The 27,271-nt window shown below is 40.7% G+C and overlaps 1 protein-coding gene across 2 annotated transcripts in view; it reads right to left on the minus strand.

Moving 5' to 3' along the window:
- Window positions 1-2,471: 2,471 nt before the first annotated feature.
- Window positions 2,472-27,271, minus strand: part of pax1b (paired box 1b) — a 130,770-nt gene continuing 105,970 nt past the window's right edge. The window contains exon 5 of one of the 2 annotated variants that reach the window (XM_073051359.1): window positions 2,472-2,859. In XM_073051359.1, coding sequence (XP_072907460.1) covers window positions 2,849-2,859 — 11 coding nt within the window. In that variant the 3' untranslated portion in view covers window positions 2,472-2,848. Of the gene's footprint in view, window positions 2,860-4,944; window positions 6,004-27,271 lie in introns of those variants that run through there. The other variant, XM_073051358.1, reaches the window with a different exon arrangement.

Below are 27,271 nucleotides of genomic sequence, written 5' to 3' on the forward strand. Positions count from 1 at the left end.
GACATGGGTAAGAGTCATGCTCGACCATTGTGAAACTATCACTTGACAACAGTGTAGAAATGGTTAGGTTTAAAGAGGGTGATGGGGGTGAGTGGTGGAGTCCTGATGGATGTACACAGCAAAAGATGACTTTACTTTAAGGGAACCTTAACCTTAACCTACAAATGCTTAGCTACAGATGTGTACTGGTTGTCAATTCCAGTACAGAGGGGTTTTACCACCTCACCTTCTGTTCTCCCTCGTGCTAATGGCACAGTAGCATAGCGGTTAGTGTAACAAGTTAGCGTCAGCCATTGTGATCAGGGTTCAAATCCTGCTGCAAAGTGTAAGGAGTCTACATGTTCTCTCTCATATGACTGCACTGGTTTCCTTGGAGCTCCAGGTTCCTCCCACATTATGAAGATGTATGGGTTAAGGTTAGAGAAAAATTCTCTGCATTCTTTAACACTGGAAGCATGGAAACACCTGAGGGCTGCTTCCAGCACCTTCTCAGAATGTGTTGGTTGTTGACACTGTATGTTTCAATGTACATATGACAAATAAATCTTAATAATAGATTAACCTTCCTTTAAGTTATAACAGAATTTTGGCCCGAGGCCCTTATTCAGGATTGGAAAAGAATGAAAGGGGCAGAAGCCAGAAAAAAATTATGGTGGGGAGGAGTACAAGCTGGCAGATGATTGGTGAGTTTAGATAAGGGAGAAAGAGGGTGGATGGGGGAGGGATATGAAAGGGAATGATGTGAAAAGCTTGGGGTGTTATGGGTGAAAGTGGTAGAGCTGAGGAAGATAGGAGAGGACAGGAGATGATGGAATAAAGAGAAGGAAGTGAGATTCCAGAGGGAAGTGATGGGCAGGTCATGAGGGTTGTGTAGAAGAAAAGAAGGGATGAGCGGGCCAACACACAAAGGGAAAACAGAGGGTGATGAGGGAAACAAAGAAGAATGCTGAACATTTGGAGCAACACATATGATAAGCTGGAGGAACTCAGCAGATCAGGCAGCATCCATGGAGGGAAATAAGCAGTTGACATTTCAGGCTAAGATCTTTCATCAGGACTGGGAGATTATAAATATTATCAGTTTCAAAAAAAAAGTTTAGCAGAAAGACTAGGCTTTGTAAGGAAAATGATAACTACAAAACCCAGGTTGATGTGTGGTGTCTTTATTGGGAGTAGTTACCAAAATGTTATGTTCATATAACAGTGTAATTTTATCATTATCTTTTGTAATTTTATCATTAATGTTTTTCCCCATCCTTCCTGATAAACATACATTTTAATTCAATTTAAACTGCTTCCAACGTGCTTAAAACCTCCTTGTAGAGGAGTATCACAGTGCTTGCAACCTGTCCTTGCACATTCTCCCTGTGACCACGTGTGTCCTCTGGGTGCATTGGTTTCATCCCATGTCCGAAAAGTTTGCCTTTTCATAAGTCAATTGGCCACGGTAAATTTCTCCCAGTAAGTAGCAGAATCTAAGATCAGCATAATGGGAAGAGTAAAATCAGATTAATGTAATAAAGAAGTACTTGATAGTTAGCGTACACTCCATGGGCCAAGGCACTTGCTTTTGCGTTGTATGACTCTGTTATGAAAGGCATCATCCCCTGGGAATGCCTGGACCAGAATGCTCAATAATGGAGAAGAGATGTTTACAGTGAGAGCTATTAAAAAGCTGTGCAGCAGAAACATACGTAGGTCTTGTGTAAGCATTGAAGGAGCAGAAGTGGTGGTGAAATCAGCCAGTCCCATCACTGCTACAGTTCTCCCTCCCATCACTGCTACAGTTCTCCCCACCATCAAGGGCCACTGACAAGAGTCACTGACTGAGAAAGGCAAAGTCCATCATTAAAGATGCCAACCATCTTGTTGCTGCCATCAGGCAGGAGGTTACAGCAGCTGCTTCTCTGTGGCCGTCAGGTTCTTGAACCAACCTGAGAAACTCTAACATGACCTCGTCTATATTTCTTTATTCTCTCCCTCAATTTGCACTGATGTCATTATGTTTATTTTGTTAGGCAAATTATGTATAATTTATATTCATTAAATTTTATGCTAATTTATATTTGTCATATTTGCATTGTACTGCCCTGAAGCTGTAAAAAGCTCATTCTCATATCATTTATACCCTGCATACATATCTCCATGACAATAAACTTGAAATTGAACTGCACACCTAATTTGACACCTTCTTCCTCAATTATATGCATTTCAAAGTTCAAAGGAAATTTGTTATCAAAGTACATCTATGTCACCCTGAGGCTTATTTTCTTGCAGGGATACTCAATAAATCCATAGAGTAATAACCACAACAGAGTCAGTGAAAGACTGCACAACTTGGGTGTTCAACTAGTGTGCAAAATACAACAAAAGGGAAGATATAATTATAATAAATAAATAAGCAAATAATATCAAGAACATGAGATAAAGAGGGCTTGAAAGTGAATCCCTAGGCTGTGGGAACTTTTCAATAATGGGGCAAGTGAAATTGAGTGAAGCTACCCCCTTTGCTTCAAGAGCCTGATGGTTGAGGGGGAGTAATTGTTCCTGAACCTGGTGTTGTGAGTCCTGAGGCTCCTATACCTTCATCGTGATGGCAGCAGCAAGAAGAGAGCATGTCCTGGGTGCAGGCATTTACAGAGAAATAAAGAAATACTATAGAATTTATGAAAATCTGTATGTAAACAAAGATTGACAGACAACCAATGTGCTTAAGAAGACAATCTGTGCGAATAAAAACTAAATAACACTGAGAACACGAGTTGCAGAGATAAACAAAAAAGATTCTGCAGGTGCTGGAAATCCGGAGAATAAAGAGCCAGCCACATCAGTGAGTCAACAGTAATCCTTAGGGGTATCCTAAGAAGAAGAGAAGAAAATCAGTAAACATGTTTACAACATCTGCTGCATTTTACCTGAACCTACAACAGCTTGCTATGTAAGGTCCATTCCTGCATTCGACAGTTTAACAAATGTTTGCAAATTTAACATTGATTGACAGTACAACACAATCTGGATAATTGTGTCAACATGTCACACTCTGCTTTTGAAATTAATTTCACTGACGTCAAGGCAGCAAAATTGTTGAGTTATCCAATTTGTATCTGGAAATCCGGGCTGTGGATCCAGGAATACAAATGCTAACCTTACCATGATTTCTGAAAAAAAATCAACCTGTGCCATTAAATATTTTAGTTCAGATCAAAGCAGTCTGTAACAATAGTGATTTACTATACAACTACTGGACGGTCATGAAAATTGCATCTTAACCATTAATGTCCATCAAGAGTCGCACTTTGGAAGGACCAACCAAGGTAGAACATACAAGGTAAATGGCAGGACACTGAGGAGTGCAGTAGAACAGAGGGATCTGGGAATACAGATACAAAATTCCCTAAAAGTGGCATCACAGGTAGATAGGGTCGTAAAGAGAGCTTTTGGTACATTGGCCTTTATAAATCAAAGTATTGAGTATAAGAGTTGAAATGTTATGGTGAGGTTGTGTAAGACATTGGTGAGGCCGAATTTGGAGTATTGTGTGCAGTTTTGGTCACCTAATTACAGGAAGGATATTAATAAGGTTGAAAGAGTGCAGAGAAGGTTTACAAGGATGTTGCCAGGACTTGAGAAACTAAGTTACAGAGAAAGGTTGAATAGCTTAGGACTTTATTCTCTGGAGCATAGAAGAATGAGGGGAGATTTGATAGAGGTATATAAAATTATGATGGGTATAGATAGAGTGAATGCAAGCAGGCTTTTTCCACTGAGGCTAGGGGAGAAAAAAACCAGAGGACATGGGTTAAGGGTGAAGGGGGGAAAGTTTAAAGGGAACATTGAGGGGGGAGTTTCTTCACACCAAGAGTGATGGGAGTGTGGAATGAGCTGGCAGTTGAAGTGGTGAATGCAGGCTCATTTTTAACATTTAAGAAAAACTTAGACAGGTACATGGATGAGAGATGTATGGAGGGATATGGTCCAGGTGCAGGTCAGTGGGACTTGGCAGAAAAATGGTTCGGCACAGCCAAGAAGGGCCAAAGGGCCTGTTTCTGTGCTGTGATGTTCTATGGTTCTATGGTTCTATGATATTGTAGCTAGGCACAGCTCAAATTCCATCCATAAATTTGCCAAGTACACAACTATTGTTTGGCAGAATTTCAGAGGGTGATGTGGAGCCGTGCAGGAGTGAGACAGATCATCTGGTTAAGTGATGTCACAGCAACAACTTGCACTCAGTGTCAGGAAGACCAAAAAATTGATTGTGAACTTCAAGAAGGGAAGTGATCCCACCAGGTCAAGGAATCAGAAGTGGAAAGGGTGAGTAATTTAAATTCCTGATCCCAAGAAATTGACGAGATTACAAAGAAAGCATGACAGTGGCTATATTTCATTAGGAGTTTCACAAGAATTGCTATGTCACCAAAGATACTCGCAAATTGCCACAGATATACCATTGAGAGCATTCTTGCTGGTTGTACCACTATCTGGTATAGAAGGGCCACTGCTGAGAATCAAAAGCAACTGATAAAGTTGCAAACACAGCCAGCTCCAACATGAGAACTAGCCTCCCCAGTATCTAGGACACTTTCAAAAGCATCTGAGACACCCTCAAAAGGCAATACCTCAAAAAAGCATCATCATCCATCGTTAAGAATCCACATCACCCAGGAGCCTGAAGACACACACGCAGCAGGAACAGCTTCTTCCCCTCAGCCATTAAATTTCTGGATGGACAATAAACCTTGAACACTACCTCTGTATTTCCCCCTCTTTCTTGCACTAATTATTTAATATAATTTTCTTCTATTATATATATTTCTTATTGTAAGTTAAAGTCTTTATTTCATTATTATGTATTGCAATGCACTGCTGCTGCAAAACAACAAATTTTATGACATGTGCCAGTGACATTTAACCTGATTCTGATTCTGAAAGAAATATGCCAACCATACCTATTTAAAGCTACACGTGACTCTCACCAGAACAGTGGCCTTCACAGATCAGAGACAATGAAAGAAGAGAAACAATTGATGGGGACCGTGGTCAATGTTTTATTTACCTTCTGGCGCAGCTAATCTTATGATCCCTGAGCACCCTTTGATGCTCCATGAACAGAAGTTCACTATTGTAATATTGTATTGAATCTGAGGTTGCACAGTAACCCTTTTCCTCGGCCTCCAGCAGTAAAAGAGGATTGGCTTTTTTAGATATAGGTAACAAGCTAAAGAGGAAGTGAGCAGCACGGTGGCCTAGGGGTTAGCATAATGCTCTACAACGCCAGTGACACAGGTTCAATTCCTGCTGCTGTCTGTAAGGACTTTGTACTCCCTGTGACCGCATGGGTTTCCTTCAGCTACTCCTATTCCCTCCCACCTTCCAAAGACCTTCAGGTTAGATTTAGTGAGTTGTGGACATGCTATGTTGGTGCCGGAAGCTCGGTGACATTGCGGGATGCCTCCAGCACATTCCCAGATTGTGTTTGTCATTAGCACAAATGACGCATTTTACTGTATGTTTCGATGTACGTGTAAGAAATAAAGCTGATTGTTAAGGATTCTCACAAGGACTTAGATGCTAATATGTTCACTTTCAGAGCTTTCAGAAGGCCCACACCTAGGTGCACTCTCATCATTGCCAATAACTTGTGGTTTAAAATGTTTAAAACATAATCATTGCACTAAGAACATTGCCGGCACAAAGAATTTTACGCACTGAAGCAAACTGAACTCCAAACGTGACTACAGCTTTCAAGTAAAGGCTTCCTAAGAAGCTCATACAAAGCAAAACATCTGACACAATACAGCACACTTGAAAGGTCTGAAAACAGGTGGAGCTGTTTTCCCCTTGATTGTCTTGATTAATTTCATGATTGGCTGCTCTTGAACTGGACAGAACTGCTGAAAAAGCTGGCAGATTAAATATTTGGCATGCTGGTGTTTCAAGTCTCTTCAGCTTCAGACATGGTTGTCATTGCCTTTCTAGCTGCAAAACTCCTGTAGGACGACTCTGCCAGAGGAAACAAAATGACAGAGCAAGTAATCAGTACATTTCAGTGACATAAACCGGATCTAAAACTGCAATCCCAACAGAGTTGTTATCCAAATGGAAGGGTATATAATAGCAATAATGTTGCACCAAATAATGTCCAGCCTCAAAAAATTTTGAACAGTTACACAATAGAAACAGAACATTCTGCAAATACTCAGTAGTTCAAACAGCATCTGTGGAGATAGAAACAGAGTTAACATTCCAGGCCTCAGAATCTTTGTCCCTTCTGATGAAGGGTTCTGGACCTACAATATCACCTGTTTCCAATTCCTCAGATACTGCCTGGCTTGCTGATTGTTTCTACCTTTTTCTATTCTTGCAGTATGTTCAGATCACCTGCATCTTTGATTTTATCTCTGATTTCATTTACACTTCAAATGTTAAAGCTCTGCTGAAAGAATGGATGAGTAACTTCAGAAAGATGTATTGTAACTGTAGTAGGCAATTTCTCCATTCTTTTGGGGATCAGACAAGATGTGCAAGGGATTGATGTCAGTGCTGCGAGTAATTGATCCCTTCTTGGATTGATAACTAGAATATTCAACACCCTTAACGAATCCCAAATGGGATTTTAATGCCGGTGAGGTCTTTTTAAAGTTGTATCATCCAGAAGCTATCTTGGAACTTCCTTCTCTATACAATCTAAATGAAAGAAGTTGTGTAGAAGATCCACTCAATGGTTCCAACCATCAGAGATGCCGAGGAAGTTAACTAAGATGTTGCCTGGATTGGAGCATTTCATTTATAAGGAAAAACTGGATAAGCTCTTTTTGCTGGAGCGGAGGCGGCTGAGGGATGATCTGATAGAGGTGTGCAGAGTTATAAGAGGATAGATAATAATCTTTTTTTTCACTTGTTGAGGTGTTTGAAACAAGAGAACATAGGTATAAGGTGAGAGGAAGATGATATAGAGGGGATCTGGGGAGAATGTTTTCAGAAAAAGAGTGGTTGGAATCTGGAATGCATTGCCTGAGGTATATGGTGGAGGTAGGTAGGTATTCGCACAACAGTTCAGATGCATGAAGACAAGTACTTGCATCGCATTGATACAGAAGGCTATGTATCCAATGTGAGTAATTGGGACAAGTTCAAGTGTGATGGTCAGCACATACGTGGTTTGCTGACAAACCTGTTTCTGTTCTGTATCCTTTGATGAGTTTTGATGAAAGCAGCAGCTCGGAAAACCCACTCAGAAATGCCAACCATCAGAAATGGAAGAATGGAAAACATAGGGCACAACTCCACTGGAATACATTTTGAATCCTCAGTAGGCTGATCCACTCAATACTAAATTGGAGCAATACACAAAGCACTGGAGGAAAGTCGGAAGATCAGGCTACATCCAGGAGGAAAACTTGATATTTGATGGATGAATGGCCTTGACTGGAAATGTCTGCAGTCCATCTTCCTACATAAATGCAGCCTGACTTACTGAGTTCCTCCAGCATCTCGGGTATTACTCCGGATTCCAGCATCTGCTAAGAAATGGTTTAAATACAATATGCTCATCTGATCTCTAGGTGAATAGGGGTTCTGACCTTGAACATTATTATCCTTATATCGTGGCAAACAAGCTTACAAGTCTAAGTTTTGAACAATTGCATTAGCAATGTACATAATAATGTATGCAGAAGGGTGATCAAAGCAGTAAATTGTGGTGGCAGGGGGCAGTTAACAGAGGAGATCCAGAGTGAAATCAATAGGACAATGGGTGGAAGGAGCACTAAATCAGAGGAGACACAGAAAATACAGGAGTGTAGAAAGAAAATGAAGCTTGGAAAGAGAACAAAGAATTCTTAAATAATACCTACAAGCACCAAAAGGACCCCTTTTGAAGAATGTAGTAATAGCAGTGCCAGTACTCTAGACTGCCTCTAATGTGAAACTGTCCTAAGCTTTTCATATTGTGCCAATTGATCCCTATCACAGGTCAAAGGCAAAGAGTGTTTTCTCTCTTTCCCTAAGCCTTGTCCACCCCATGATTATTGCTACAGATCCTTTCTTGTTAAGTTAAAGGTCATTACAGTTTAAATTTCATTAAGCTGCCATTTCATAGTGATATTTATTTCTGCATAATTCAACCACTTACATTCTGCAACAAGCTAGTTCACATCGAGCTTTGTAAATAGGATTCTGATTTAACTCATTTGCCCTTAAATTTTCACCACAGTTCTGTGCCAGTCTAAAATAAATCTCTGTGCTTCGTGTCCTATTTCCTCTTGATTTCTTTTTAAATTCGGGTCTGCAATTTTGACCTTGAAACCCATGAAGTCTATGAAATATGTATTTAAGAATTACGAAAGGATGTTTTTCTTGTAAGCAGAATTGCTCCCAAGTGTTCCACTGGCATTTGTTATGTTGCCAGTTAATTGGACATTTTAAGAAGCATTAAAATGACCTTTCTGACATTGTCTGCAAACTGAGTTTAATCAAAGACACTGCTGTATTAATGAGAGTAAGATATACTGTATCTGTGAGCTGTTGAAATCACTGAGCAAGCAAATACACTGAGGCTGTCACTGTAAGGAATGTGTGGTGTACACATTCAAACAAGGAAACCAAATGCAGGACATCATCGACAATTTAATACCTGATTATGTCATTGTTAGTCATAGGCACATCCACTGCAGTTGTAAATGGTCCAAGAGTGTAGCATTACTTGCAGTGCTTGGGTATGACAAATTGGGCCATATGAATAAATAGAGCAGGCATAGCTTTTTATTTTGAATTAAATAATAATGTAACTCAGCACTCTTCAGTGAAAAGATCCATTTTTCATTTAAAAACCAAGAGATTAAAACAAAACATAACTGTGAACATTTAATTTCACTCACATTTTCCTTCCACCCCCTTCCCTTTGTTAGTTAAATCGAAAAAGAGTTGTGCAGAGAGGGGAACGTGAACTCTGAACACACCTAGACATTGTGGCATACAGCACTTCTTTCTGTTGTGTTTATTTAAGAATCCTTTAATGCTGCATTGCTGTCAGTGGCAGAGAAGCTTCATCAATAATGGACTGCGTCTATTCAAAGTGTGATATTTGTTATATATCAAGTTACTTCAGCGCCGTTCGCTGTAGATGGATGAATGAAAGCTTTTAGACATTTTGCAAGCTATCATTCACATTCTTCACTGAGACCATTTAGCATAGTAACTGGTCACCGTGGAGTATTTAAACTCTGTATAAATGGTAACTGCAGAACGTTGCACAAAAAAATCCCTTACGTGTGCACAGCTTGTAAAATTAGTAGTGTATGCTATGAGCTAAGAGTTGGCAAAGTGAGTTTTAAAAATTCCTTTTATAGTTTTGATTTTTTTTGATAAATACAGCACCAAAACAAGAAAATTGTTTTGGACAATTGCATGACAATCACTGATAGCATTCAAAGAGAATGTACAACAATGGTGTACAATGGTGAGATATCTCAGTGAGAATATTTGGGTTTTAAACAGAGCAAACACCCTTTGAATCAATGCAGCAATATTTAGTGATTGGTATGTATGAATCATAAAATCAAGTAGTTTCCAAATTCATTGCCTCTGCTGCACTAAGTTAACTTTTCAATTGGAGTGATAGTAAGAGTGTTACTATTGGCCTCCATACCCCTATGAAAGGAATAGGAGAACCATCCAAGGATAATTCATTCAGACCTAGTCCTTTGGGACAACTGGGGATAATGAAATGTGTTAACGTCGCCCTCCCCCCCCCCCCCCCATCCCTTCCCACCGATCTCCCTCCTGGCACTTATCCTTGTAAACGGAACAAGTGCTACACCTGCCCTTACACTTCCTCCCTCACCACCATACAGGGCCCCAGACAGTCCTTCCAGGTGAGGCGACAATTCACCTGTGAGTCGGCTGGTGTGGTATACTGCGTCCGGTGCTCCCGGTGTGGCCTTTTATATATTGGCGAGACCTGACGCAGACTGGGAGACCGTTTCGTGGAACACCTACGCTCGGTCCGCCAGAAAAAGCAGGATATCCCAGTGGCCACACATTTTAATTCCACGTCCCACTCCCATTCTGATATGTCTATCCATGGCCTCCTCTATTGTCAAAATGAATCCAAACTCAGGTTGGAGAAACAACACCTTATATACCGGCTGGGTAGCCTCCAACCTGATGGCATGAACATTGACTTCTCTAACTTCCGTTAATGCCCCTCCTCCCCTTCTTACCCCATCCCTGACATATTTAGTTGTTTGCCTGTTCTCCATCTCCCTCTGGTGCTCCCCCCCTCTTTTCTTTCTCCTGAGGCCTCCCGTCCCATGATCCTTTCCCTTCTCCAGCTTTGTATCACTTTCGCCAATCACCTTTCCAGCTCTTAGCTTCATCCCACCCCCTCCGGTCTTCTCCTATCATTTCGCATTTCCTCCTCCCCCCTCTACTTTCAAATCTCTTACTATCTTTCCTTTCGGTTAGTCCTGACGAAGGGTCTCGGCCCGAAACGTCGACATCGCTTCTCCCTATAAATGCTGCCTAGCCTGCTGTGTTCTACCAGCATTTTGTGTGTGTTTTTGCTTGTATTTCCAGCATCTGCAGATTTCCTCGTGTTTGCTAACTAAATGCAAATCTTCCTTCCTGTGATATATCCTGCAAATGAACCATTAAACCCGAGAAGGATCCTCATTTTACTACAAAAGCTCAAACCAAAGTAGGGAGGTGGCCACCCACCATACGAATGCCTAATTTCCATTGTAATAATTTTATGGACAGCTAATGAGTGAAAATATACTCCCAAACCTGCAGCCAAAGCATTAGGATGGTCAAATGGGTAAGAGACTAGAAATTCACCGGTGCTCAGTGACCCTATCCAGTAGCCAATGAGGAAAATGATAACCAAAAAATCATTGTATCACAGATGCACTGGTAATAACTGGAGCTGGGTGTATTTTCCCAAAGCCACTGTTCAATACCAAAGCAAACTATTTTAATTATCTTCTGCATGGTATAAACCTAGAAATAATGTTACACTCTAAATAAAGCACACGTGTCAAAAATATACTGTAGCAATGGTGACTTTTTTCCTCTTTTTATAAGGGTTTTAATGTCATCTACTAACAAAAAAGAATTTATCATTACCTTCTGCAAGATTAGCACTGGGTTACTCAAAATTTATGTCACTAATGAGGCTACCACTTATTGTTCGGCTACTCTACACACTCAGCCACTTTCTCAGAAAATCATATCAACTCTGCTGTTCGTTTAGCTCTTTAGAAAATGTGATAGACTGTGAACATTCACATCCTATCACTGAAAATGGATTTTTGAACAGGTCAATTGCCCAGAATTTATTGTCTGTACGACAGTGAGGCTAACAGCACTGCAGTAATAGAGGAAACCTGACTGCATCTCCTAAAGAATGCACTTGAGTCAGAGGTCTCAAAATTATTAGAGATAAACAGGATATATGAATATTCTTTAAATTTATATTTTCAAGATCTGGATTGGACCCATCAGCTCCTAAAATGAGTTAAAATAGGTGAAATACTGAAATGTCCCCAGCAGTGCCTTCAATAGAAATATATCTAAAATATAATTAATAAATGTAATTAGCAACTCAGTATGTGCAAAGCCAATTCAGGAGTTTCTATTTTGGTCTTCAAACAAATAACACAGACCATAGTGTTGTCACTTTGTGATTCTTTTCACAATGAATATGCATGGACTTTAACTACAGGAGCAGGACTTCACAAAGGGTTAAGGATTGAGTGAAGGGTTTTCAAGCATATTGTCCCACTGCCAGGGAGCCTGGCAGCAAAGACTATAGCAGGATGACCATTCTTTCCTCATTCTTGTTTTGTAACCTATGCTGTTATTAAATTATCTGATCAGCCCCAACAATTGAACTCCGCCTCCTTCAACTGTCCTTCACATGTCCTCCATTTCTCCACAGATCTCTCTACACCTCCGCCATTCTTCTGACTACCTTCATCTATTGATCATCTCCTCATCTTCTCTCTGTGCATTTCTTATTGGGACTCCATCTGCTCAGTCATTCCATGATGTCTTCCTGCCCCCACTGTGATCCCCTCAGCACTATCTTTGCCCTCGTTCCTGGGCCATTGCCCAATCTCCTCCTCAGCCCCAAGTAGAAGAGACTCTTTATCTTATGATTCCTTTGATGAACCTGAGATGACTCTTTGATGCTCAGATAATGAAACAGTACTTCTACCTACACTCAGAAAAAAAAGTACAAATATGCCAAGCAATGATCTTCTCCAAAATTTAATCACCTGTCTTCCACATTAAGTGCCACCACCATCATTGACTTCCCAACATCAACATCCAGGAAAAGGTAAGTCATAACTGCTCAGAAACTTAACTGTACCAGCAAATGAATATTATAAACAAAGGAACAGATTGATTACTCTGTGACAAGGAACTTAAGTACTGACCTTCCAAAGTTTCCAATATCCATCCCACACTAGTTAGGATATGAGAATATTCTCCACTTGCCTGTAGGAGTGTGGCTTCTGTACTCACAAACTTCAGCACTATCCAAGGAAAAGCAGGCAACTTGGCTAGTTTGACATCTGCCAACCTAAATATTTACTCCCAGCACCACTGATGTTCTGTGATGGCAGTGAGTACCACCTGCAAGATGCACTGCTGGAACTCACCAAACGTTAACACTAGCAGCTAAATCCACTACCTCCACTACCTAGAAAAGAGTAACAATCGCATGGGAAAGTTACCTCCAAGGAGGTCACCATCCTGATTCATAATTAGTGCTTTTCCATTGACACATGGACAGTATACTGGAACTTCACACTTGCAAGGGCAATTCCAGGATAATCTGCCAGTAGAAACCACATTCTGTTTATGAATATAAGTAAAGCAAAGAGTGTCATTCATTCCCAGATGGTTCCTATCTTACCTTCACAGTTACTGACCTTCTCACTGTCTGCTTGATCATAAATGTTAAATAGAACAAGCAATATCAAACCAAAATATTTTCCCCCACATTGAGATATGAAACATTTTTACCCATATCCTTGCATATATCCTCTGTGCTATCTTCCACACAGCTTTAAAAACATAAGGATATGTCAAGTAGGAGCATGAGTAGACTATGTGGTTTCTCAGAACTCCTCTACCATCTACCTCAGTTCTACATGCAGTCAATGAGTGAGCCTGAAATTCCAAAGATTCACCACCTTCTAAATGAAAACATTTCTTCTCATTTCAGTGCTGAAGTGTCTCCACCCCCACCCCCACCCCCTTATTCTGGGACTGCAAGCATTCATTCCAGACTCATCAGCCTGCAAAAAAATTGCCTACTCTCTAAAAAGACCAAAAGTCCTACATCATATTATCATCAGCTCCACACAACACTGTCTGTGTGGTTGTAAGAGCACTTGCATTTGCAGCTTGATATTCTGCACAAACTGTTAGGAAGGTCTGTCTGCCAAGAACACAAGTGTTTCGATGCCTGTTACTATTGGTCAGTTAAAGTCCATCTGGAGCAGAATCCATAAACAAGTCAAGTTTATTGTCATTTAACTATATACATGTATATCGTCAAACGATACAATGTTTCTCTGGACCAGGGTATAAAACACAATAGTACACATGAGACCAATAACCTAGGAAAGTAAGAATTAATGCTACAAATGAACTATGTGTAGAGAAACAACGTAAAGTGCATAAATTAAATCTTGTAGGGTACAGCTCAAACTATCTAGTGACACTTCAAATTCAATGTGGCAGGGAGCTCAGGAGCCAAATTACCTGAGTGAAGAGGTTGTTTCCCATCCTGACCATTCTTGTCTTTATGTATTGGAGTCTCCTGACTGATGGTAGAAAGTCAAAGAGGATGTTGGATGGATGGGTGGGATCCTTAATAACTCTAACGGCCCTGCGTACACGGCGCTCCTGATAAATGTCACTGACAGACAGTAGGGAAACCCCAGTGAACTTCTTGACCACTCTCAGTCGGCACACAGTCAACAACAGGCATCCACTCTACCCTTTCCCCTTGCCCTGTTGCAGCCTCCTGCATCGGTACAGGCCAACCGATTGTTGAGCTGAGTTTTGACCTTCAACAGCCTGTGGATGCACCATGGCCTCCTGCAAAAAACAGAAGTATGCACACAGTTGTCTCTGGCAACTTACTTTGATGTGCCCACCACAACAGAGAAAAAAAAATTGCAGGTGTATGAAACCAACAAGTTGTGGACACAAGTCCTGAAGAAGTTATAATGCAGAGAAGCTATAGTGGGACTATAAATTACCTATAGTTAGATAATGTTATATTACAAGGCTAAGAAAGTTTATCAATTTGCATAAATATGCTATTTTTTAACTACAGTATACTAAATTGCTGCATGCATGTTTCACCCATAGATTCACAGAGCTATAGAATTGTACAGCACAGAAATAGCTTCTTCGGTCAGCCTTTTTCCTACCTATACTGATCATCTCATGTTCTTGACGTTTATTGCTTATTTATTTATTATTATTATTTCTTCATTTTATATTTGCACTGTTTGTTGTCTTCTGCACTCTAGTCAAGCGCCCTAGTAGGATGGTCTTTCATTGGTTCTGCTATGGTTATTACTCTATAGATTTATTGAGTATGCCTGCAGGAAAATGAATTTCTGGATTGTATATGGTGACATATATAGACTTTGATAATAAAATTTACTTTGAACTTTGAGTATTTGACCCCATTTAGTCCACTTCTTTCTATGCCTTGCCTATTTAAGTGTCTGCCTAAATGCCTCTTAAATGTGGCAATTGGATCAGATTCCACCAGCCCCACTTGCAGGGTGTTCCAGATATCAACCATTCTCTGCGGAAGGTATTTACCCCTCGGATCTCTTTCAAAACACTTATCTCTCTCATGAAACCCATGTCTGCTTGATAAAAGTAAAGTCATCAGCTTTATTTGTCACATGTACCGTACATCGAAAAATTAAAACATACAGTGAAACGTGTTGTTTTTTTAAATGACCAGCAGTCTGAGATGTGCTGGGGACAGCCTACAAGTGCTGCTGCTGTGCTTCCAGTGCCAATGTAACATGTTTACAACTCACTAAGCCTAACCCGTGCACCTTTGGAATGTGGGAAGAAAGCTGAACAGCTGAAGGAAACCCATGAGGTCACAGGGAGAACAGATAAACGCCTTACGAAAGGTGACAGAATTGAACCTAGGTCACAGGCTCTGTAATAGCATTACATGAACTGCTACACCACCATGGACGTTACTAAACCCAAAATCTGATAAACAACATGACATAATGCGGAGAAATCATAATTGGTTAAGACATTTTGATAGGCAGGTGATGAAAGTGTACTGCACGTGGAACAGTCTGAGCCCAGGTGAAGAAATTTCAATACTGCATCCATATTCTCTATCCTCGGTTATAGCCTCAGTCGCTGAGTGTATTATTCCTCTCCAGTGCTTTGCTCTGAACCTACAACCCTGTGCTTCCTACAACCCTGCAAGAGGTGGACTGTCTCCTCATCATCTCATCCATTAAGGCTCAAAAGTTACACCTAAGATCCATGGCTTGCTCCAGCCTTCTGAAATGGAGGAAAGACTTCCACCAGTAATATCCTATAGGGCCTTTTGGCAAGTTTCAACTGATGCTGGTTTTTTACAAACCTAGAGTACATTATTAAGCATTTAAGCAACAAAGCATGGATTCTGAAATCATGATGAGTGACAGGAAAGTTTTCTTCTGACTGGAGCAAATAAGAACAAGTCCATCAGGCATGTCCATCCCTATACCTGGGCTGTCCTCTGCATGTATCTGTGAGGGCCCACCAATTCAATGAGTATTGAATCATTGAAAAGCTGAATAGAGCTTATCTTCATCAAGATCCGTGTACAATTTCAGCTAAGGTAAAACGATAGTGAATATTACACAACAGCATCAGAGATCTCCAAATCTCAGGCAGCACACCAGGAAGCCATCAAATCAACTCATCACCTCGTCCTTACACAACAATCTATAAAAATAAATGTAAGCATGTAACAAATATCCTTAACAATTAAATAATTTGTAACCTGACAATTATCTGCCTTCAGGACAATCTTTTTGATCTTTTAGAGCATTTTGCTCAATACTACAGAAAAAGGTGCTTTTTTTCCTGTTCAAATTCACCTGAAAGCACATATTTTAAAAAATAGTCTTTGAGTTTCCTGCCTACTTCTGTGTTGATACTTGTACTTTTAAAACTGCAATCCTGAAATTTAAAATTGGTGTATTAATTAATAAACAGCAATTAAAATGTTAATAAATAAATATTTAAGAAAACCTATTTATGCTCTGCCATTCAAATGTAGGATTGATATCAAAGTGCTCAAAGTTGTGCACCTTCAAAACTCACACTGTCCTTTACAACTATTTTTTACATGTTATGGCTATGGTCATCCATCTGAAGATGTTAACTTTCTCTGTGCAAATGCTACCTGACCTGTTGTGTATTTCCACTATTTTTCTGCACTTTTTTCATTTTTCCTGTATCTGAACTTTGCTTTCTTTTTTCTCCCATAGATGCTGCCTATCCTACTGAGTTCCTCCAGCATTTTGTGTGTGTTGTTTTGCTTTCTTTTATTAGCTGATCGGCTACTTATTGATGTACAAGTGGACTCTGAGGGGAATTAAGCATCTCTCTCTTCCTGTTGTTTATAATACCATGCACTCTTCAGGTCAGGTGTTAGCACCTAGTTTATGGATCGCTAGCAAAGTTAGCTGCATTAGTAGGTATTCGGAAAATGCAGCCAAGAGCAGCTGCCAACACTCTGATATTCAGTAGTATTTAACACATGTTCAGCTCAACCACATTCTGAACCTTGGCAGTCAAAACACAGATCGCCTGACATTTAAGCTATGTCAGTCCTCTGGAAACTATCAGCCCATAGCCTGGGGAATGATAGAATGATCACACAGAAGGAGGCCATTCAGCCCTGCCTGTATTTGCTGGTTTTTTGAAGAAGCTATTCAATTAATCTGTTGTCAGATTTTCCCTTTTAAAAGTCAATGAGATGGACATTACAACTGTAATGACTCCATACTGTAAAATCCCTACAAAACTAACAATAACTTTAGGGCAAACACGAGGAAATCTGCAGATGCTGGAAATTCAAACAACGCACACTGTGGTGAACTACATATACCTGTCTGGACACGCCCCCCCCCCCCCCCCCTGCTGACTGCTCCTGTGACTCCTCCCATGGACCCCGGTATAAAGGCGATTGGAGACACAGCCCCGGCCTCAGTCTCCAGGATGTTGTGTGGTGGTCACTTGCTGCTTGTTCTTTCTTCCAGCCAATAAAAGCCTATATCTCGCCTCACGTCTCCGAGAGTTATTGATGGTGCATCACACACAAAATGCTGGTGGAACACAGCAGGCCAGGCAACATCTGTAGGAAGAAGCACTGTCGACATTTTGGGCCGAGACCCTTCGTCAGGATGAAGGGTCCTGACGAAGGGTCTCGGCCCGAAACGTCGACAGTGCTTCTTCCTACAGATGCTGCCTGGCCTGCTGTGCTCCATCAGCATTTTGTGTGTGTTGTTTGTAATAACTTTAGGGCTTTTGCACTTGCAGAGATTAACTGGAAATCTCAAGCTGCTGTTAGTTATTTAGATGCACTGACTGCACTGCATTCCTGGTATGGACAAGGGCAGCAACCTGACACAAGCAGCTATTCTCAATTCTGACTACCTTTAGGATTCTTTAGGTTTCATCACATGGAAGATTGGCCTCTAAGATTATAGTATGCCACTGGAAAACAATCCACTAATTGGTGCATGGATTGTAACGTTTTCAGTTATTTCAAATGTAAATAAGGGTCAAATGAGGGCATGGAGGATTTTTTTTGTCTTTGGCAGTTGTTATGGGTGCAAATATATTTGGTTTCAATTGCAAAATAGGAATGCACATCTTTAATCGCACCTCCTGCTACTTTGCAAATGGGAAAAGAAGTCGTAAGTCAGACACCCATGCAGAAAGTAGGAAGTTGGTAACAGCAATCCTTGTACAACACTGAATTGACACCACATTGGCTTAAGTGGGCTGTATTCATCCAACCAAAACAGGCCTGACCCAGCCAGCGGTTCTAAGTGCGTCATATAATGCCAGTTACACATTCTGCTCTGCTCCTAAAATGTGTTTCTATTAAAGTCAACGGAACCAGTTCAGCAGAATCAACGCAGCCCACAACTGGTGCTGAAGATCCAGCACTGGCCACCAAGAAAATTTATTTTAAGTTGCATTTTTTAAAGAGTCCACCCGTTTCTTGCAGGTGCAGCAGAGTGATTGGATAGGGAGAGAAGTCAGGAAGTTGGTTAAATTTTTGAGCAAGTCTTATGGCTGGAGTTAAAGTCCAATAATCCAACAGGATCCTCAGCTATTACCTGGGTGTAACAAACATTGGGGCATGGTGGCCATTCTACAGGGATTTGGGAAAGATAGGTGAACTAGCCCAATACAGTAGGCCACCCTACTGGAAAATGGAGAAGTAGGTGAAGAAACCCAAGCAAAAAGGCTCAAACTTTCAATAATCAGCAGGGCAGCTTCTCCAAAGTGAGAGGCGGTAGCAACTGGAAAGTAGTGGCAAGACATACATTGCAGCTTCATATGGCAACTGCTCTGCCCAAGACTACAACAAACTACAGGCAGTTGTTATACTGCTCAGCACATCAGGAAAATCACGGACTCCCTCTATTCTTCTTGCTGCCTCAGTAAATCAGCCAAAATAATCAAACACCCCACAGATTCTGTCTTCTCCTCCTTATCAGGTAGAAGATACAATATCCTGAAAGCAACTACCACCAGGTCCAAGGACAACTTCTGTCCTGCTATTGTATGACTATTGAACATTTCAATAAGAGTCCAACAGTCGTCTAGTACAATAAGTTAGACTTTTGACTTCATGGCCTTGAAACTTATTGTCTGTAACCTGTAATACTTTATTCTGAATTCTGTCACTGTCTTTCCTTTGTACTACCTTGATGTACTGATGTAATGAAATTATCTGTATGGTCAACTTGCAAAAAAATTTTTTTCACTGTACCTCAGTGCATGTGACAATAAAAAAAACAACTTACCAATTTACCAATGTTTAATGGGGATCCACTGCAGATGTGGTCACTGACGTGTACTCCCATGCTGCAGGCATAATTGCAGTCACAGACCCATCTTAGCAACATGTTAAACCCAAGGATCCTTCCCGACTAGAGATGAGGAGGTGTTCAATATTTGCCAGCTTGCAGGGCAATGCAGCTTTGAGAGACCAGCAAGCCTGCCTCCATCTTATCTTCTTATCCCCTTGAGGTGCAATTGAAAGGTATAATGACACCCATAAAGCCGCAATAAAAGACCATCCATAATCTCACCTAAGCCCCAGTTAAATCTGAAATTACTGAGGGAATTACAATCCATGCACAAATTAGTGATTTGCTTTCCAAAGGCATGTACAAAATGACAGGAGGTATTAAGTGCTGTGTGGACTTCCCTCTGATACCAGGAGCCATCAGCAGATCTGAGAGCACCACAACCTTAACCCAGGAATGAACAAAAGCCCAGGAGTTTCCGTTGCCTTAACCAGCAGCCAGTCCATTATGAGTGCCAAAAAAACACAGCTAATGATTTGGGACTCATCTCACTCCGGGGCCTTATCACTCTGGGGCCATCTCACTCTTATCTTATATTCCAGCCTCCCCTAGATCTCGTTCTCTGAATCTTAATGCCTGTATCTGACTATTCCCAGTTCTGATGTAAGATGGTGATGAAATGGCTGCTTGAGTGGTGTTGCACCAGCAACCTTGCACCCACCATCAGCAAGACCAAAGAACTGATTACGGACTTCAGAAAGGGCAATTCATCCAGAAGTTATTTTCAGCAACCATGTTAGGCCTCAGATGACCAATCTGGAAGAAGGTCAACCATTTCATCCTGTCTACTGACACCATTCATCCTCAATCCTTAGTCAATCATTCATAGAGAGAGACAAGGTGACTGGAAGCAGAGACAATAAAATAATCAGCACCTCTGTTGCCTCGACGCCTCCAGTAAAATCTAAAGAGGTTCTTTGGCTGCCCCAACTGCTAGAGCATGGCTACTAGATGATTGTTGACTTACAATGATGGGAGATTCATGTGACATTGCAGGATAACCACACTTGGCTCTTGCCCTTGGTGCTTGATGGCTGATTTGCCCCCACTGGCACTTCAGTGGGCCCGCTGGTCTTCAATCTAAGGTAGCTCCCCTCTCCATTTTCATTGCAATTGAAAATCAGGGCATCCATCCTCTTAAGCAATCAACATAATTTCCAGTAGGGTGCTAGGATATCTCCCACCAGCACTGATCCCAAAACAAAACATCAAATGAATTATTCAGATTAGATTCCAGGATTTATGACATATATACTAACCTGTAAATGAAAAGATAAATATTGTGCACATTAACTCTGAGTTTATGCTGGGTCTACTTGCTAAATAAAAGCTGTGAAACTTTGCAGGTTTAATTTATGGCATTTCTGATCCTGAATCCTTTCCAACAAGTGTCATGCTGAACGAGTTTTTTTCCTCCAAATTTGTAGTTTTTCTCTTAGGTAAATCCAATAAATACTATATATATTATATAATAAATATGATAAAGCTAAAGAGTAGTGCAGTGGTTAGCACAATGCTTTGCAGTACCAGTGACCCAGGTTCAAATCCCCTGCTGCCAGTAAGTCTGCCCCGAGACAGTGTGGGTCTCCTCCCAGTGCTCTGGTTTCCTCCCACAGACAAAAAACACACTGGTTTGTAGGTTAATTGGCTATTGCAAATTGCCCCATAATTAAACTAGGACTATATCTGGGGTTGCTGGGTAACGCAGCTCGAAGGACCAAGAGGGCCTATTCCGTGCTGTACTTCAATAAATATATAAATAAGTATTAGTGGTATTTCCCAATGTGACGTGTCAGACCTAGAGATCATGCTCAGCTCTTTAAAAATCCACTATAGAGAGATACAGAAATTCAGCAAGGAGCCTTTGATTATGGGCGATAATGAATCAACTGATAATTAGATCAGCCACTATTCATCCGGCCAGTTTTCATTTCTATTGATTTCAACAATGCATTACAAACTGCATTTCCTTCATCAGAACCAACAATCTTATCTTAATGCATGCAAAATTGATTAAAAATGAAGAATAAATTACTGAATTATCCTGAAATGTTCTAACATCTTTCTGCACTTAACGATGCCTCTGAAATTATGCTTTGAGGCTGTTCATTAAAGCAGAACTGTTAAGTCTCATTCATATAAAAATGTGTGGGTAGATTTTTGCCTTCACCACCCAGGCAGTGATCTGATGGATCAGATGCTCCACCCATCATCATAGATTAGCAGTGGGCTATGAAGATTAAAATCCACACAATAATTTATTTTGCTACATAACATTCTAAACAAAAAATAAACTCAACCACCACCAACAAGGAACAAGAAGAAAGAAAATAATTAGGGAAAATGAAGTGCTTCACAAACCAGGATAGAATTCCTTGATAAACGTGGCTGAAATCACAAAAAGTTGCTTTGTACTTCTCGGCACAGAAATCCTTTTTAAAGGTTGAAATAGTCTCACAAGGGACCGGCAGCAGGAATTCAATGAGTAAAGAGATCAATTGGTTTAAGAAAAGAGCAAACACCTAATGCTGCAGAGAGGGAGCTGACCACCCCCACCCCCCAACCCCAGAACATAGTGTAGAGGAATTGCAAAGGTAAATAAAACAGAGATCTGGTTGCATGGGATGATTCTTGATATAAAAGGAAACAATGAGGATCGATGGTAAGCTCAGAATGCAACTCACAAGCAGAAAATAAGACAAGGATTGTCAGGCGTCATCAAGGATTGCACTGTCAAACTAGGCTGACAAAATTTGTACCAAGCAACTTCATTTTGAATGATTCCAAGCTGAACACATGAAAACATCGTCATTCGGTGACATAAAGTTGGAACACTTCCAAATGGATCCAAGGTTATCAAACCTATTAGAAAGGCACCAATGAGGAAATACTAAAATAGGAATGTAGGCTATTTGGAAAACCTGTTAGCTATTCAGTCAGCTCATATCTGATTTGAAAGTCTACACTCAGTGGCCACTTTATTAGGTATGCCTGCTTGTTGGTGCAGATACTTAGTCAGCCAATCATAAAAATAAAGTCTGCAGTTACTAGAAATCCAAAGCAATGCACACAAAATGCTGGAGGAACTCAGCAGGTCAGGCAGCATCTATGGAAACGAATAACAGTCAATGTTTCAGGCCAAGGCCCTTCTTCAGGGCTGGAAAGGAAGGGGGAAGAGGCCAGAATAAAAAGGTGGGCGGAGGGGAAGGAGGAGGCAATAGGTGAAGCTAGGTGAGTGTGAAAGGTAAACAGCTGGAGAGGAAGGAATCTGATAAGAGAGGAGAATGGATCATAGGAGAAAAGGAAGGAGGAGGGGACCGGGAGAGAAGATAGGCAGTTGAGAAAAAGTAAGAGGACAGTTCTGTCAATGGAAATGCCTTGTTAATGAGAGAGTTCAGAGGAGAATGGCCACACTTGTTTAAGCTGACAGGAAGATGTCGTAACTCAAATAACCACACATTACAACAGTGGTGTGCAGAAAAGCATCTCTGAACACACAACATATCAAATCTTGAAGTGGATGGGCTACAGCAACACAATACCATGAACATACATTCAGTGGCCACTTTATTAGGTACGGGGGATACTTAACAAAGTGTCCACTGAGTGTATATGTAGGCATTTTCATTGTCTCCTATAATACCTTTGATTAACAATAACACAGAAGTCTCAGGTTTACAACTATTACCGTGGCATCAATTGCTATTTTTGCACTTCTATATATCTACCATTCCACAAAGATAATTGTGTTGCCTAACCTCATTCTATATTTGATACAGTTCATGATGATGTTTTAATTTTAAACAAGGGTTCTCTGAATTCCTTATTAAGGATTGATGAGTCATTAGATAAGAGAATTTTACACCTCCTAATTTGTATTAATAATTGGCTTCTGTATAGAAAGACTCATGATTATAGTCTGGGTATTCAAAAGTTGACTACCATTAGAAATCCGGGTTCAAAAGTTTAAGCTAAGTCCACTAGCACTGGTCCAGCAAGACCTTTCTCTCCAACACTGCAGCATTCCCTAATGTTTCAAAACTTCCAATCACAGAACTTTTAACTTTCTAAATTCCAAGTTACAGCCTTGATTTGCGCAATTTTTTCTTGAAATGTAATCCTTGGAATTAGGCTTCAGTCTAGTAACTCTACAGTGTACTCTTCCGAGGCCAATTCATCTTCCAAAGTGGAGTTTCCCATAACTGCTTGCAGTACTCTATAGATGTTCAAATCAGTGCTTGGTTTGACTGTAGCATCTAGCTCTTCTACTCTCCTACTTTAGTTAACAAATTTGAATAACTTCCATTATGTTTTAATAGTTTATGTATATGGAATCCCAAACTTCCACGTGTCTCCACTATTTCTAGAATTCACTATTTGCAATGAAACTCCCTGGTTGCTTTGGCTGCGTAAGTCTAGGGAAGACACTCTCAAATTCCGCCAAAATCGTGAGATTGAGACGGTCCGTCCCACCCCAAACCCTGGTTTGTGTGCATGCTGTGTAATTTGCTACCCTGCTACAAATTAGTGCCATGAAATAACAGACAGTACACTGCATACAATTAAAGGAATTATATTTATGAATTTTAAATAAAGGATTAGTAAAAAATAACAAAAAGAAAAGGGCCATTTCCAATTAAACAGTCAAATGTGAACAAGTTGGAGGTCATCGTGAACTTCTCTGTCACTCACGCGCTGGGCCCTCGGTCAGTGTGAACACCCACACCACCTTCTGAACGTCACTCGCAATCATCTCGAACAAACGGGTCTCCCACCGGATCTTATGCTACAACCAATTCTCCCCAGCGTCTTATCTCTTCATCTCACGATGAACAAAAGCCCAAGACCAACCTTATTGTCCCTCATCACGAAAACTTCCTGCTAATTAGACAGCACACATTCCACATCGTCCCTTATCTTCAACAATAATCCAAACAGGCTGAAAGCAAAACAGAGCTGCTAAATGAAATACTTACAGCATAACAGTAAAGATGTGAACCAGGGCATTACACTACCATGCTGTAAACAGAAAAACTGGCAGAAATAAGCTCTATGCCCTTGTATCCTACTCCACTTCATGACTTCTTCTCTATTTCAGTGCCGTACTCCTACTCTTTCCCCATATCACTTGATGGCTTTTGTATCCAGAAATACAGAATGTCTATTTTGCGGAAGATATTCCGAGAATTGGCCTTCACAACAGTCTACAACAGAGAATTGCACAATTAACCATCCTTATTTCAATCCTAAATATTCTACCCCATATCCTAAGACTGTCACCTCTTGTTCCAAAACCCCCAGCCAGCAAAACACATCCTCACAGCATCGGCATTCTGTATATTCTATTGATATTTCCTCTTATTCTACTAAATCACATTGAATACGCAACAGTTTTCACACAACAGTCCTGCAATCACAGAATGCAGACTAAAGATCCCTTATTACATTCCCTGCATTGAAAGTAAACTCTTTCTTAAGTCCAAAACTGCAAACATTCCTGGATGATCTTAATAAGATTTCCATGCTCCTGTACTCAAATTTCTGACATTGAAAACCAATATAATGTCACAACCATGGACTCGGCAGCACAGTAGATATGGCAACTGAGCTTGAGAATATGCACATGTCGGCTAATTATTATTTCATTGTGATAGTACTTAACTCCATTCTTTTCATCGTAGTGCTTGTCGAGACTTGGACACAGCAGAGCATTGCTTCTCTGCCTGTTTGCATTCAGCCTTGCTTGAGAAATGGAACTGTCGAATCAACTGACTCTGAAGACTAGTGCTATTCCTTTTATTCTTTTTATATTCCTTTTATATTTAGTGGTTCTTTTCAGCCGCTGTGTAGGCTTCGTTTTCCATTTGAGAGTTTTTGTCAATGGCCGTTTGGCCTAGCATTTATTGTTTTCTTTTCCCTTTAACACTGTTCACATTGAAGTCCGTGAACTAACGACCCACTTCAGTGTCTCTCACTCCGCACTTGGGCCATATCCAAGCCAGGTGACATATACCTTCTCAATGCCTACATGTTTTGGGGACTCCATATAAATAAATCAATATTCTGGAATATTTAGTTTACACATTTTTAGTAAAAATTGTTAACTAAATTAGGCATTTATATTCAATAAGACTGGAGCAGAGGATCTGGAAGTTATGCTACAGTCAAAACAAGCCTGATTCAAACATCCCTAGAGTATGGGTAAGCAGCTATGGGAACCTCTGCTTAGGAAGTTGTATAAGGACACTCAAGGTTCTTTGCACTTCCTCATTTGAAAATCTATCACCATTTAAATAATACTCTGCCTTTCCTGTTTTCCATCCAAAATTGATAACTTCATATATCTTCATTATACTGCATCAATCATATATTTGCCTACTTACTCAACTTGTTGTAATCACCTATATGAAAAACACATTAACAATGTGTTTGGCTATTCCCTCACTCTATTACTACCTCTCTCCAATTTACTATCTCCACATTCAAAGCCATCACCTTTCTATTATCAACAAACAAGGATAGCTAGTTCCATATTCAGACATTTAAGTTATTTATGGATAAAATGAATAGTGACAGCCCATCACGAGTTACAAGGCATTATTTGTACCCTTCCAGTTTGAAGATTTTTAGCTCAACACTTAGGTAAAATTGTTTCCTTAATAGTTTATTTCACCAAGCACCACTGAACAAAGTGTTTGCTTTATTTCACAAAAAGAAAATTAAATCAGATTTGAAACAAGTAAAACGCACAAGCTTTATTACAGGCATTAATTCAATAATATGCCAATTGTCTGGAGGTTTCAAAGACAGATCTTCCATCTTGCAAGATCCTCACACTGCTACATGACCAGGGCAGAGTATTCAAACAGAGACAACAGCTCTGCACTTTGCTCCCAGTCCAGGGACATTGTAAGGGAATAACTTGTGATGCATTACAAGCAAAAATTGTAGCTTTCTTACATTTGCTCATGGGATGAGGTCATCACTACCAAGTGCAGTATTTATTGCCCTGGCTCATTTAGGAGTCTCTTACATCAGGGTGCAACTAGGAGAGTTGTTGCCTCACAGCTCCTGCAACCTGGGCTTAATCCTGACCCTGGGATCCATCCATGAGAGGTTGGCGTGTTCTCTCTGCAATGTTGTGGTTTCCTTTGGGTGTTCCCTCCAAAATCACAAAGAGGTGTGGGAAGTGTGGTTAACTGCTCGTTGCAATTTACTCCGAGTGTGTAAGTGAGTGGTAAAATGCCTTTGAGAGGAAAATCCTACAAAAGGTAGTGGATTCAACCCAGCACATCACAGGTAAAACCCTCCCAACCACTGAGCACATCTACCTGAAACATTGCCCTGGGAAAGCAGTATCCATTTTCAAAGACCCTCCCCACCCAGGCCATGCTCTTTTCTCGCTGCTGCCATCAGGTGGAAGGTGCACGTGCCTCAGACTCACATCACCAGGTTCAAGAACAGTTACTGCCCCTCAGACATCAGGCTCTCGAACAAAAGGGGATAGCTACACTCATTTAAGGACTCTTTTATCTTGCTATTTCATGCTCGCTATTTATTGCTATTTATTTACACCGCCATTTGCATGCTTTGCTGTCCATTGATCATGTTTAGTTACTGTACTATAGATTTGCTAAGTATGCCCACAGAAAAAGAATCTCAGGGTGGTATGTGGTGACATATATGTTAATAAGACCTCCATCAGTCATGGTCAACTATGGACGCTGTGTCCTAGCTGCCTAGAATCGCAAGCCTAGGGAGTACAATACGGAGAGCAAGCTGTTTCTCTTGTAGTAATCTTCCCCTCTCCATGCATCTGATGACTCCAAAGCAACTGCAGAGACCGATACAGTTTGGTACCAGCAGTGATGCAGGAGTTGCCGGTCAGCATTGTAGGACTGCCTTAGGGACTCCAGCTCCAGACTTCTCCTTCGAGGTTTACTCTCAAAGCCTTCCCCATGAGTGGGTATAGTCGCAAGGCAGTGGAGGTTTGAGATCAGAGTTTGCCTTCTCCGGGGTGAGCTGCCAACCACAGCTGATGAGCCCCATCTGCCAGAAGCGACTGGTTTTAAGATGCCAGCAACCTGCATTTGCTC

This window comes from Hemitrygon akajei, chromosome 7 (assembly GCF_048418815.1).
Source record: "Hemitrygon akajei chromosome 7, sHemAka1.3, whole genome shotgun sequence".
NCBI classification, from domain to species: domain Eukaryota; kingdom Metazoa; phylum Chordata; class Chondrichthyes; order Myliobatiformes; family Dasyatidae; genus Hemitrygon; species Hemitrygon akajei.